Genomic DNA, 14,498 nt, shown 5'->3' with positions numbered 1-14,498 from the left:
GTTTGAAATGTTTCAATGCCCCTGGCATTTGCCATGCTGCTCTTAAAAGTCTGTGTGCAATGTAACACTAGTCTATTTATGTATTTTGTTGCCTTGGCACTATTTAGATTGTGTTTGTAAGATTAATTACTTATTCTACTTAACAACAGGGGTGGGCAACACAAAAACAATCTAACTCCTTCAATTATTCTCTGGGAGAAAGGAGTTAAATAGCCAATATTGTTGGGGTAAGGTAATGGATATCCCTGTAATCATATGTTGAGGGAAGGGGGAGCATTTGTAGCCAGATCTTGACAAATCCCTAGTGCATGGGTTTTAGCCAATTGATTGGGTATTCCCTGTGCCTTTTTTATTTTGAAGCCTTTGTCTTATTTAGGTGAACATATATTGGGTATACTATTTATGCTGTGTGTTATGCAATATATACATATTTTTAACATTCTTTACTTTGTCTTTACTAGACAATAGTAGAACTTGCTGAAACAGGCAGCCTGGATCTGAGTATATTCTGCAGTACCTGTTTGGTGAGTATGCTTGTAACCGCCGCTGAATTATGAAGCCACACAGACAAATACAACATTTTAAGCACAATAAATAAATATATATATATATATTAATGCTTAATGCTGGTCAGCAAAAAAATAGAGAGCACTCCTAAGACTTCAACAACAACAAAAAATATACATTAATGTTTATTCCAGATTTGTGAAAAAAAAATATCCTATAGACAACATTCCTTTCTTATTCTAGAATAATTAATTTACTGATTACCAGTTAATCTAATTACCCCACCAGCAACAAGCATATTATGATCCCCTGGTCAATTAATGATAGTTTAGATTAGTTCAGCAACAGGACTGGCAACGTTTGGCCTGAGTGGACCAGTAAAAATTAAAGATCTGTCTTTTTGAGCATGAAACTCACAGATCTCTATGTGGATGGTTCTAGTCACACACAGCATTCAATAAATAATTTGTCAGATGGAGACTGCAACTTATGTCAGTATGACGTGTATTGACAAAACATTTACAGTAATCTGTACATGCCCCTGTGTCTCGATTGCCACCATTGACAGCCTGTTTGAAAACTCACAGTGGACCATTGCAGTCCTGAAGAACACCGAGCCATCAGCCTTTGTACAAACCCAAACAGTGCTGGGCTTACAAACATCCTGCTTAAATCTTTCCTGCAGCATTAGGCTTGCAGTACTTTGGGTTCATCTGTGCTTATTGAAGGTAACCCTGCAAATCGGAGTCCCCAGAACTGACTTTGACAGTGATTTCTGATATGCTATCCATATGAACATGCATAGGAGTACTTGTCAAGTTTGTTGATTGACTGCAAGTCCAGGATTCATTTGAATATATTAAAATGAGTGCTTCTTATTCTATTTTGTGATGAACCAAAATAGATCCATGTGCCATTTCAGTAGGTCCCAATGGATGGGATGGGAGCAAGTTTATAATATTTGTTGGGTCCCAGGCAACTGCCCACAATAGATGGTTCATTGTAGCTCTACAACAACATATAGAGCCCTTTGACACTACGGAGGGAGAGTCTAAACAATTTGCTGTTCTGAATTTTTATTTTTTCAGATAAAAACTAGAGTGGGTAATTTTTCGATACTTTGACAGTTGTAAAGTGAGTTGCTAATACCATGTAGATCATGTGGATTAAGTTTTAAGAACCACGGTATTAAACCCATTAAACTAATCCATGCCAGTGAATTGGCCCAGCTGAGTTCTTGCAATGCCATCAAGCCAAAATAGAATTGTGTGTGTATAAAAACACATCTGTCTGGTGCAGTTTACAAAGGACTTTGCGACTTAAAAGGCCATGTTTGTTATGAATCTTAAAAATATTTTTTTTGTTATTTTAAAACTTATTTTTCTTAATTAAGAATAAATATTGCCTCAAAATACTGAAACTCAGGATGGATGTCATAAGCTCCTATGAGCGAATGGCTAGCAGGGTCCAGGGTCAGGGGAATAAGCACGACAAGCTGAAACCTTAGGCCATGAGCTCCCGCACCTCGTAGAGTACCCCATGATTCAGACACTACCGACCACAGAGTAGACCCGTCCAACTGTAGAAATAGCAACTAAGGGAAGAAAATTGACAATCACAAGAACTCTAACCTGAACGTAAAGACGCTGGGTAGCAAGGCTGGGGACTCTAAGTCTCCACTCCCAAGTTATAGTTCCCCCCCTCCCCCCCAGTGTTCCTGTTCTCCCCACAAAATGCCAACACATTATGTAATGCACACAGGTCACATCACGGTGCGAAGCCATCATAGCCCAGGTGCGAAGAGCTAGCCCATATTTGTATGTAACAAGATACAATAAATGTCGAAAATTGGAAATACTGAATACAATGAAACAGAATAATGGCAGCTGTACCCGTATTGCAATGACATGTATACCCTGCATAAACAACTGAATGTAATGTACGATTTTTCATGCTGTTGGCGAAATAAAGATTCTATATGGGAGAAAAAAAATACCGAAACTTCCTTCACAAAGGTTTTTGGCAATGACTTTTGCAGTTTAGCTATCGGAGGCATGATGGACTTTTTACAAAACTTCTAGAGATAAATGTTACTTATGTATTCCTGGCACTATAGTTTTAAAAGCACTGTTTAGGTTCCAGTCCCCCTCCTTACTTTAAAAAGGTGATTTTACTCTCCTCTTTTACAGTGTCGCACCGGTCTCACCGAGGCTGGTTCTGTTCCATCTTCACATCTGTGATCAATCTTGACGATTTCAGCCAATCCCATGCTTTCCCACAGGAAAGCATTGGGAGGCTATTTTGCATGGGTGACAAAACTTCGCACTGCACCTATCAGCATCTCCTCATAGAAATGTATTGAATCAATGCATAAACATGGGGAACATTCAGCATCTACATGCAGGGCATTGTGCAGCACTGACCCAAGAAGCAACTCTAATGGACATCTAAGAGACTGCTGCTAGAGGTGTTAGTAGGTAGTAATGTCAGCCTGTAGGGACAGGCTATAGACACCAGAACAACTACATTTAATGTAGTTGTTCTGGTGACTATATGGTCCCTTTGAAAGGACACTCCACTGCCCAAATACAAAATACATAAAAATCACTGTTTAGTAGATATTCCCACACATGAAAATCTGCATGCATTTAATTGTGCATTTTTATTTTCGTTTTGGATATATCTAAAAACAGCTTGCAAAAGCTGTATTTTTCATGTCTGAAGCCTTTGCAAGATGTTACCTTCTAACCTAGCGCAGACTTTCTGTGGCTGTCCAATCACAGACTTCCCAATACAGCTCAATGAGAAGTCTGTTTGATACAGATGCTCTGGGCAATTGCTGCCTCTTGAGCTTAGCTCCACTGAGGTAACCAAACCAGCAAGTAACAGAACCTGTTATCTTCTTGATCGCCAGAAGGGTGAAACCAGGTTAATTCTAAAAAAGTCACTTGCTATTGAAATCTGCACTTTTGCACAAAAAAACAGGACATACTTTTCGTAAAACAAAGCTTTTTAGTAAGCAGGAGATAAATTCTAAATTAAACACACTGTGTAGTAGTGGCTATATAAACAAACTGATTTAACTCCTAAGTGACAGAGAATTCAACAGTGAGACTGCAGGTGCACAACCTATAAACCAAAACCTCTGCATTAAGCTAAATGTGTTTTGGTGCTATGAGTTTCTCTTTAATGGATTATTTTAGAGAGATGTCCCTTTGAGCTGTCCCGGTTAGCATTGAACTGCCTTTGCCTTAGTCCATATTTAGTTCAAAGTGGATTTGGCTCACTGGCTCACTCAACTGGTTATCACTTACATTCAGTATTCTAGACACCTATTAAGTTGGTTCAAATGACTTTCTTCAGAATAATCTGAGAAGAAAATTCTTGGCGTATAATTACCTAATCCAATAATCTCAGAAACAAAGTATTAGCAAGTCTTCTTGTTGGTTAAACATAAACTTAATCCTTGTAGTTTCAAAAGTGAAACCTATTTGGCTTGCTTGAGCAGCATAGAGATTAACAATGTAAAACATACCATCAATTCAATTCTGTCTGACAACCTAGAAGATACTAAATATTTTTGAAGTTAACGAATATAGCCTTGTCGACATTATTCTTGTGCTTTTATTGCCTCTGCTTAGCTCAGTGTTTTCCTCATAAAAATAAACCTATAATTTTCTGAAATGTATTTACAGATAAGAAAGCCAGTGAGGTCCAAGCATTGTGGCATCTGTAACCGGTGTATAGCGAAGTTTGACCACCATTGCCCTTGGGTTGGTAACTGTGTGGGTAAGTATATAGCGCTGTGTGTATGATCTTGACTCTGTTGATGCTCTACGTACTGGACCAAAGCAGACATGTTTATTATCTTAGAATGATAGGTGAAACGCATGGGTACAAACAGATTGTTCTATATTCTGTTTGTAGTTTAGGAGATTGTATAGAAACCCATTTTATTCCTTTCAATTTGGTCTCACTGTAGCTGGAGAGAGCACTACAGATTATAAATTTTTTAAGTCCTTTTTTTTTTTTTTTTTACAAAGGTGGGAAAAAGTACCCCCACACCTTAACTGTGGAAGAACTACTTGATGCTTTCACTGCCATTTGAGTTTTAGCTGTGCCAGTGACGGAGTGCCCTTTTGGTCACCCTGAATTTTTGGATTTTATTTTCCCCTTCTTTTATTAGTATCTGCATTTGTGGTATGACCATATTCAGTTTTATTATTCAACGGTAGTTAAAAGTGACGTGATTTTTTTAGGCAAACTACATTTTCTTTTCTCCAAACCTAGGTGCGGGCAACCATCGTTATTTCATGGGGTATCTTTTCTTCTTGCTATGTATGATATGTTGGATGATTTATGGATGCATCTCCTGTAAGTATATTAGACTTTTAGATTATGCTTGTATATTACTAAATACAAGGAACAATGTAAGATATATCAATTGAACTGATTAGTCCTCATGTTAAAGCCCCTTTATTTTTCATTTTTTCCCTGATGTCAAGGTGATTCACAAAGGTTTAAATGCTCTTCAAATGGTTATAATAATCGCTAAATATCATTCAAAATTTAATTTTGGATATTTATTCAGTGCTATTTAGGGGCATATTCAGAGATAAGTTGTAAATGTGCAAATCTGTCTAATTTAGAGGCAGATTCTGAGATATTTGCTAGCCTGTTTTTCTCTCTTTTTTTCCTTTCAGTAGATTAAACATCGCCAGAGTATATAGAGATAAAAATAAAGGAGTTTTATTAGTTCCTACGACCATTCGCTTCCATTCATCTCTCACCTTATATGTGGGTAGAAATGTGTGGTTATCCCCTGGTCTCTATTTTACAGTTTGCAGCATTGTCCAGGTACAGGTATAATAACATGGGAAATAAGAGAGTGAAAAATTAAACATATGGGGATGAGATCAAAGAAGAGAAAAATAGGAAAATGAGACCGACATTAGTACTGGGAACCAGAAAGCAAACAATATATATCATGAGATACGAAGCAGGGCAACTAGTGGCCACTGGTACCTACAGCTTGTAGAGGTCAATGGACCACAGAAAGAATTGAGTTAGGAGACAGAAGGTGACTACAAAATGGAAGAGGTTAACGAAATGAATAACACAAGGGCAGGTAAAAGGGCCTAAGAGAACATAAGCGCTACTACATGCGTGTGTATTTTATTAAACTGATTCGTAGACAGAACCTCATCTGTGCCTCTTCTGCATATCTGTAGTGCCAATAAGTGCAACGTTAGACATGTCATTGTATTAAAGTTTGTTTTTCTCGGGCATAGAAGGTTAGATCTATTGGTTTTGTAGTAATATAACCTATTCCTTTCGGTTTGCCAGATTGGGGAATACACTGTGATACAACGTATGCTAAAGATGGATTTTGGACATACATCACACAAATTGCCACTTGTTCACCGTGGATGTTCTGGATGTTCCTGAACAGTGTATTCCATTTGATGTGGGTGGCGGTATTACTCATGTGTCAAATGTACCAGGTGGGTGGTTATGAGACTCATATTTCAGATGTACCTGGGGTGTTAAATATAGCTACACTATAAAGGCTCTGGAATCACAGTTTGCATAGACCTGTATTTTAAACATTTAAACCTTAAAATTAAGTAAAAAATCAACAACAAAAAACGTAATTAGTATTTTTACCCAATTTCTTTTAAAAACTGCAATATTTATCTATAAAATCTTTAATCATCTATCGGCATGTAGATCTGAATTAAAAAAATATTCTGACGATAGCTTGTTGTATATGGAGTGTGTTGTATTATGCAAGTGGTGCGCACAGTGTTTCTGTTTTAAAGGGTTCAGAAGGCTTCAAATGTGACCCATGGAAACATATAGTTCAGTTACTGGAATCCATGGCAGTCCGGTCACTTTATAATATGGGCCATTAGTTCCTCGAGCTTGATATCTGTGTAGCTGTTTGAAGTGTTCAAAACCAAACGGACACTTTCCTGTAGCCACAAGTTATAGGTTGCTTATAGGAAGGTGGCCTAGATGGTGATGACGATGACAATCTTTTTCTTTCCACAGATTTCCTGCTTGGGCATTACTACAAATGAACGCATGAATGCAAGAAGATATAAGCACTTTAAAGTCACTACCACATCCATTGAAAGCCCCTTCAAGTAAGACTGTACAGTGTTTGTAGCCCCTCCGTCTAGGAGGAAGCTGTGTATTACTCATTACTGCGCATATAGTTTCCGTTTGCAAATGAAGGGACATCAAGTAATGCAAGTGTCCTGAAGAAGTAATTCTAAAAAACTAGGCAAAGTGTTGAGTGGCTTATGAATGTCTCGAGAACATGGAGATGGTGTTATTGTTGTAAGGGTTAAGGCATGGTGTTGAGTGCTGCCTGAGATTAGTGGGAGTTGTAGTCCTGGATGAATTTTAGTTACCACCATTGGTCCAGTTTAGGAACAACTGATTGAAAATGGCAGCAGCTGACTCTCTGAGTGTAAGTTCCACTAATCTGGGACAAGGAAGGTGATATGAGGTTCTCAAACATACCTGCTCTTTCTCTCTTTTAGATGTGAAAACAGTGAAGTGTTTAAGCCGTTACAACTGGTTCATACATTAAATAGGTTTACTGTAAAAAGCATGGGGATAGAATATAAGAAGGAAGTTTAGAGATAGTGTGTCTGAAAAAACATGTCTTACATCTCACATCTTATCTCCTAACACTTAGGAGAAATGTATGAAATCCAAACATTTTCTGGGACAGGGAGAGGGCATGACCTGCTGGTCATCACTAGGGAATAGAGATATGTGGAAGCCGGCATATCCAAAAATGGCTTGTTGCCCCAAAGTATAAGGATGTCATCCCAGAATATAGGAAATTGCTATTTTAGATAGGATAATCATTGTTCGGTTAATAAATGAAACTCTAACAGTGTTTGTTTTTTTCCATTTTCAGTCACGGATGTATCAGAAATATTATAGACTTCTTTGAATTCAGATGCTGTGGCCTCTTCCGCCCAGTAACCGTGGACTGGACAAGGCAGTATACCATAGAATATGAACAATCTTCAGGCTCAGGATACCAACTGGTGTAGCCTACACATGCCCACCACTCTATGACATGTTGCTCTCTCCGAGTGGTGCCTGAAAATGTCTAATTGTCTCTTGCGAAAAAAAAAAATTGCCCCTTGAACTGTAGCATGCTGTTTGTAGGGCTAATGATGAATCTTACAGTACCTTCTCTCTGTCAGCATTTTATCAATGGGAGTAATTGTGGATGGGACCTATAACCCACACCGATTAAAGAGAAAGAAGATGGAAAATGGATTTTAACAGATCCTAGCTTTGGGATTATTTTGAACAGTGAATCTGAAATCTGTGTTGCTTTTTTTGGGGGGGATTATTTATTTGACATCATTCACGACACAGCATGCCGTTGCGCTTTTGACATCGTTCAATCCTGTCCTTCAGAGAAATCTATTCATTGCCTCTCCCCCCCCTCCCACCCCCCTCCTTTCTGAATAAATACCGTGGAGTGAGGCTTTGTAGTACATGACCATAATCCCTAATACGGGCAAGGCTTGGTCTAAAATACTGTGGCATTTTATTCTTGTAATGTGATCTTCCACAGTTGTGCTCTGTTTTTGTGTCATTGAAAATGTGAATCTTGATACTAAGCTTAAAAATTCACAGTTTATTTTTTTTGTTTATTTTCATTGTTTTTTTTGTTTTTTTTAGCTTTATTTATATTGTCCAGCTGGTATGTTGGGTTACGTTGATGAGATGGGCTCACTAGGGTAATGTTTTCAACTGAATGTACGTTTTCTACATTTTATAACCATCAGCTGTTGCTATCTGCTTCTGGAGCTACTCAAGTGTTGTTTTAACGCCTTTTTCTGTAGTCCAGCAGTTTAACGCGGGTACTATTCTGAAAGGTATGAGTGCATGCTATTGACGGAGGAAATGCTTATGGAGAAATACAAAAATAAGTTGTTTGGTAATTAACTTTGGGCTGAAAGGGATCCTGTAATCCGTACTCGGATCTGGAGTATAGCTTTGCTTCAAATTACCGGGATAGCACTGAACTTGCAGAGCCAAGGACACACAGCAGGTTCATTGTTTTGAGAACCTTGATGTTATGCACAAATGGTATACTGTTAAAAAGTAAACCCTTTTAGAACACAAGTATATTCCACAAAAAAACTACTTTGTAATGCTGGTATTTTTACCATTTTCACTGTTGTTAGTAAGTGTGCTTTGGTCACCCAAGTCCTTCAATCACAAATAGGGTTAGTGCAAGTAATTGGTGTTTTAACTTCAGACATTTCTGTCCAAACATGTGAAGATCATACGTGTTGGCTGTTGGTCTAGCCAGCCGATCTCTTTATGTTGTGTGAAGATCAAAAACAAATCATAATATCCAGACACATCTAAATTATGTAATCCCTGCTCAGTAATTCATACTCTATTGAAAGCTAATTCTTTACACAAGTGTTTTTCTGGAAGTAAAAAGCTCAATGGCAACATTATTTGCAAATGAAATCTTTTCTGATAATCGTTCTATTACTGAATATAAATCTGTTTTCATTTTTGGCTCTATGACTTTGTACTTTGCAAGTCTGGCACTACTTATATTTTACTTTATGGTAGGGGCAAAATCAGGCATTTCAACAGTATATATTTACCCAATATGCATTTTATGGAATTAATAGGTATGAGTTTTTCCTAAAAAGTTTTTTTGGCAATATTTAAGTAACTGATCCAAGATTTATGTCAAACTGACCAGAGGCTTTCAAATGTAGGCCAATATACCCAAGTGGGGGGAAATAGCAGAAATAGAAAGGTTTTCTGGTTTGGCTGTGTTTGCAATGCTTTTGTCAATTCTCCATAATGCCTAGGCGTTGTTGAATACATGCCAGTATCTTTATTTTAGTCAATAATAATGAATTTAAAAATACAGCAGTTCTGGTAATTTGGCCTTCAGTTTAGTCTGTGTATTACATGACACTGCAGTATAATGCTACCATGGCTGGCTATAACATTTGATTTTGTGCTAATGAATACTAATCCATCTTATGGTCCATAGAACCCTTGGGTGCCTTTTTATAGGAAAGCTTGGAACAAATTGCATAGATCTCATCCTTTTCTTTTCTTTTTTTTTTTTTTTTTTCTTTTTTTATTTTACTATTACGTCTTATTGTTTATTGATTGCACTGGCCACTTGTCTTGTGTTAATTTTATTGAATAGCCCTGCAAATGTTAAATGGCTCAGAAATTGAGCCTTTTTTTTTATTATGTTTTAGTATTTATTACTTGTCTTCCTTTCAGTACGTTAAATAATACATTATAAACAAACTAGATTTAAAAGTTCAAATACGAACGAATAGCTCAAATAAAGCAGGGAAAATGCTTCTTAGATCTACATTTTTTTTGATCTTAGAACTGATTCCTACATTTAATTTTTCCCATTGCTTTGATTTTGGCATAGGGTCTGCTGGGTTTGGAAGTCGTATTAATTTGTATTTGTGGACGCTTTGGAAGTTCGCTAAGACACATTTCTCTGTATAGATAATTTATCTCTTTATTTTATTTTTATTTTTTTTCTGTTGTCGTATATTAGTGTATTTAATAAAAGCTGATTTTGTTGTCATTCCATCCACTAAAAATGTATATCTATTGGGCCTTATCCTGCTAGCCTATTTTGTGATGTGCACTCCTGCTATCAATCTGTACGCTGTTCAGCAAACATATGCTGCATGATTAATGCTTGGCTACCATAGGATTTGTCTAATGCACCCATTAACCCCTTAAGGACCAAACTTCTGGAATAAAAGGGAATCATGACATGTCACACATGTCATGTGTTCTTAAGGGGTTAAAGTCATTATTTTTATACCCCCTTCTGTCTTTGTAGAACGAGTTATATCAATGTAAATAATAGATCAGTATTTAAGAACAAATTTTTTTGTATGTACATTTCTTTTGACCCTTAATTTGCAGTCCCCATATTTATCTAGTTTTCTTGCAAAATCAATTTTTCTCCTTAGTGGAATTGTTCTCGTCTTCTGGCTTATAGTCAATAAAGTTGTATAACGTGTCTCAATAGTCCTAGATTTGACAGGATAGTCCATGTTCAAAGGTCCTGACTTGCCATCCAGATGAATGACAACCGGGAAATGTCTATAGAAAGCACAGTAGGCACATCAGTAGAGGTGCAATGTTAAATACGGTGAGGGCATTAAATGTGTATTGTGTGCTGTACGTAGGGCTGGATAGAGTGGTTTGTCAGTCTGGCTTGCAAGACCCTTTGTGGCTCCAGTCCCAAATCCATAGCTACCTACACATGGGGTGTTAAAATGCTGCCCTCCCCAGCTCTCGTTGAATTACATCACCCATAATTCTATTCTAGCCTGTGGCTAGATAATTATCAGAGGTGTAATGAAAACACTGACTGTGCTTCTACAGTTCTATGCCCCTACACTATACATTCCCAGTTTGTTCTACGTTATGTGGAACTAAAATATTTCTGAATGTTTGTTTTTTGTGTGTGTGTTTTGTTTTTCCATTATCCTGTTAGTAAATCAGAGGTTTGTACAATATGGCATGCCAAAATATCACTAGCACACTGCTTGCCGTGACTTTTAAAGAAGTCGATTTGTACGTCATTAAGTGTTCCAGGCAGGTGTAGGTGCTCTCTCCTACATCAATGTTTTATAGGAGTTAATTTCTTTATAGCGACTCTGTCAGGTTTGTTTAATTTTCCTAATGCACCTCTTTGCCACTTTCTTTATTATTTTTCTTCCTTGCTCCAGATCTTAATGCCCGATGTTTTCTCCTTTTGTGGGATTGTTTTGACTGATGGATTGTGGATAAATTAGGTTAGCAATTTAAATGAAACTTTGCTTAAGCTCCATTCCCAATATGTTCTAAAGCCCATACTCCCCATGAGCAAAAGAAGTTCTTTTGTCTTATTTTAATTTTATTTTTTTGTTATACATAAGGAGAATAAGAGGGACAAAAAAAAACAAGCCACTTTTACATTTCACAGCTATACCCTTGTTACCTCAGAAATATCTTGTCTCTCCAAAATTACAAATTAAAATAGAGAATGTTAATTACTTTTAGGGTCTGATAATTATCTTAACTTGGTTATTGTAGCATGTCCTACTTTCATTTTGCTGCGCAGCTTTGTCACCAACCTCTTGTCCTCCTCCAATCTAAAATCAGGTAATGAGTATCATTCTGTTATTTAGCACCCTTATCTAGATTGCTTTACGATGCTGGCAATTAGTTATATAGCTAGGGTTAGAGACAGTAATATATTGTCACAATAATAGCAGAGAACCTTGTTCTGTGTGCTAGAATCTCACAAATAGTAAAGCCATGACCTAAGATGCCCTGTTCACTTACAATCTAGAAATGCTAGAAATGACAATAGAATTTCACATTTTATGTCTAAATAGCTCAGCTGGGAAGAATAAGTTGGATCATTTTTCAGTTTTGGCTACTTTGACCTAATATTTCCACTTCTGCAGGCTTTCCCCAATTCTGGTTTTGTGAAAAAACTCTGGTCTGTTTTATGCTTTAGATATCTGCCAGTTTCTAGCAAATTAGTCTGTTAAATAAAATGTACAATTAGTGAAAAATAGGACAAAAAAAAAAAACCTGCATTTTTGAGGCTAGCAATTTTGACTTTAGAAGATCATGTTCACATGCTTTTTGTAAGCTAGTGGTGATGATGTAATATAATAAAAAACAACAATCAAATGTTGTGGAATGTCAATTCTGCCCAGTGATCTCAGAGTACCAAAAGGCATGGCTTTCTGTTAAGCAATTGTGCGTACACTTTTCAAATATGGCTGATCTTACAAAATGTAGTACATATATAAAAAAAACACAACCTTTTTCTAGTTAAAAATCACAGTATTCAGACTTCGAAAAGTGATTTGGAAATTCAACATTGTCCAGGATTTTATTTCATTCATACGTACTAAAAACCACATTGTTTTGTTTGTTTACCTGTGTTTGATTTTTATTCTAGCTGTACATTTTTTTATGTTTTCAACTATTTGCACATAAATGCTATTGTCTATTCTTGTTCCTAACTATAGATTTTTTTATTTTATGAAATAAATGGAACTAAACAGTTTAGACGATATTTATATAAATATATATGCACTGATAATCTGTATCGATAGTCGTCTGCCCTCAAGCAGTACCTATTATACTAGGAGAAAAGGGCGCTAGCTTTTCAAGGAAAACATATCTGGAATTAAAATGTGTTTAAGAAAGCTAACCTAGTTAGGAAAGTGCTGTATGTGATGGGGTTTAACTAGGTTCTCTTTTTTTATGTTTGTTCCAAAATTCTGACTTTTGCCTCATGATTTCCAATTGTGCGCCAACCTTCAGAATACTGCAATACAGCATTGTCCTGTTTAAAGCTATTCAATTTGTATGTATTTTTTCATTTTGTATTTATTTAACTGTGCCAAGTATTATTTTACTACTGTCTGAGTCTTGATGTACTACATTGTGAGCGACCGAAATTGTACATTTTCATAATTTAGCTCTCCTCACATAAGTTAATGCCATCAAATTTTTGTAAGTTATTAATCAAATAAATATTGACAATTCGGTGTAGTGTTTGTCTCATCAACAAATATATTGAATGCCCTTTCGTAAAACCACAGAGTGGATTACCTCCTTCAACTTTATTTTTCTTTAAGGTCTCCAAGTACGACCATCAAGTTTTCAAAGGAGATATTTTCTTGACAGTGTCTAGGTCAGGGGTGCCCAAAAGGTATCTCCTCACATGTTGTAGAACTACAACTCTTGTGATGGTTTGCATGCCTTTAGAATGACAAAGCATCAAAGAAGCTGTAGTTTTGGAACATCTGAGGATCTACCATTAGGCCACCGCTGACCTAGGTGGTGGGATGTAACCTCTACATCTTGGGTATTTACGGTTATTTCTCAACACTGGCTATTGTTCTGGTAGATATTTTAGCCGTCGTCAATCTATTTATTTTTAACCATTCATTTATTCCCAGGTAAAGATATCTTCTGGTGGGATGATGTTTCATGGGGGACCAGTTTGTATTCTAATGCCTGGAAGAATATAGTTTTGAGGAAAGTGGTAATGTCCAGAAATCCAACTATTGACAGACATGGAAAACAGAGTAAATGGCGGTTTATTTTATACAATTTTTAATTGTAACCTTTTTTACCAGTGTGTAAAATACAGGACGGCAATGTTTCTGTTTTTGAACGAGAGCGTTAGAAACGTAAGCACTTTGATAGCCAAACAAACATTCTAGAAGGTGTATTTTATTAGTTTATTTTTTTTCTTTAGGAGCGGGGGACAATCTAAGCACCATCACTACTACACACATTGTAATTATGGCGTTCGTAGGCTGCAGGCACCATCTCCTGATTCAGAGTCAATTTGATAAAATTTACCAATCCCACAACCCAGCCTACTGGCAGAGTGCATCTGCTGACTGATTAAGCCTTTCACTACTGTCCAAATATGGTCTAAATGATATTCGCAATCCAATACTAGATTCCACAATAGCAATCTGGTAAGTAAAAGGCTGCAGCACCATATGTGCATCCACAGCATGTAGTAGTTATGGTGCTTAGACTGCCCCTTTAATTTGCTAGATTAAAATATGTATCTAGAGATATATATTCTATATTCTAAGATCACCTGCATTCTGAAGAATGGACAGGTCCTCTTTGGAATCCAAATTACTCTGGTTTTGGATGCATTTAATATCCAAGGATAGGCTTAGGGGACTAATTAACATTCACTAATACCATGTTTTAGTTTATTAAATACCGAATTCCAATATATAAAGCCGTGACTAACAGATTTAGAAAGACAAAATTCACAACCTCTAAAATTTGGTTATCAATTCACTATAAATTGAAGGTTGGTATATAAACCCCTTCAAATACCATGACATACATATCCCCAATTATTTTATCCTTTTAACTTGTATTTGCTA

At 36.6% G+C, this 14,498-nt stretch overlaps 1 protein-coding gene across 1 annotated transcript in view; it reads left to right on the top strand.

Moving 5' to 3' along the window:
- ZDHHC17 (zinc finger DHHC-type palmitoyltransferase 17) overlaps window positions 1-13,128 on the top strand; it is a 64,625-nt gene extending 51,497 nt beyond the window's left edge. The window contains exons 12-17 of the mRNA XM_063446981.1: window positions 462-524; window positions 4,203-4,296; window positions 4,798-4,881; window positions 5,854-6,011; window positions 6,562-6,656; window positions 7,445-13,128. Of these exons, the coding sequence (XP_063303051.1) occupies window positions 462-524; window positions 4,203-4,296; window positions 4,798-4,881; window positions 5,854-6,011; window positions 6,562-6,656; window positions 7,445-7,583 (633 nt within the window). The 3' untranslated portion in view covers window positions 7,584-13,128. The remainder of the gene's footprint in view (window positions 1-461; window positions 525-4,202; window positions 4,297-4,797; window positions 4,882-5,853; window positions 6,012-6,561; window positions 6,657-7,444) is intronic.
- Window positions 13,129-14,498: the final 1,370 nt, after the last annotated feature.

This window comes from Pelobates fuscus, chromosome 3, assembly GCF_036172605.1.
Source record: "Pelobates fuscus isolate aPelFus1 chromosome 3, aPelFus1.pri, whole genome shotgun sequence".
NCBI classification, from domain to species: domain Eukaryota; kingdom Metazoa; phylum Chordata; class Amphibia; order Anura; family Pelobatidae; genus Pelobates; species Pelobates fuscus.
This window is presented reverse-complemented; position numbering and strand designations above follow the sequence as displayed.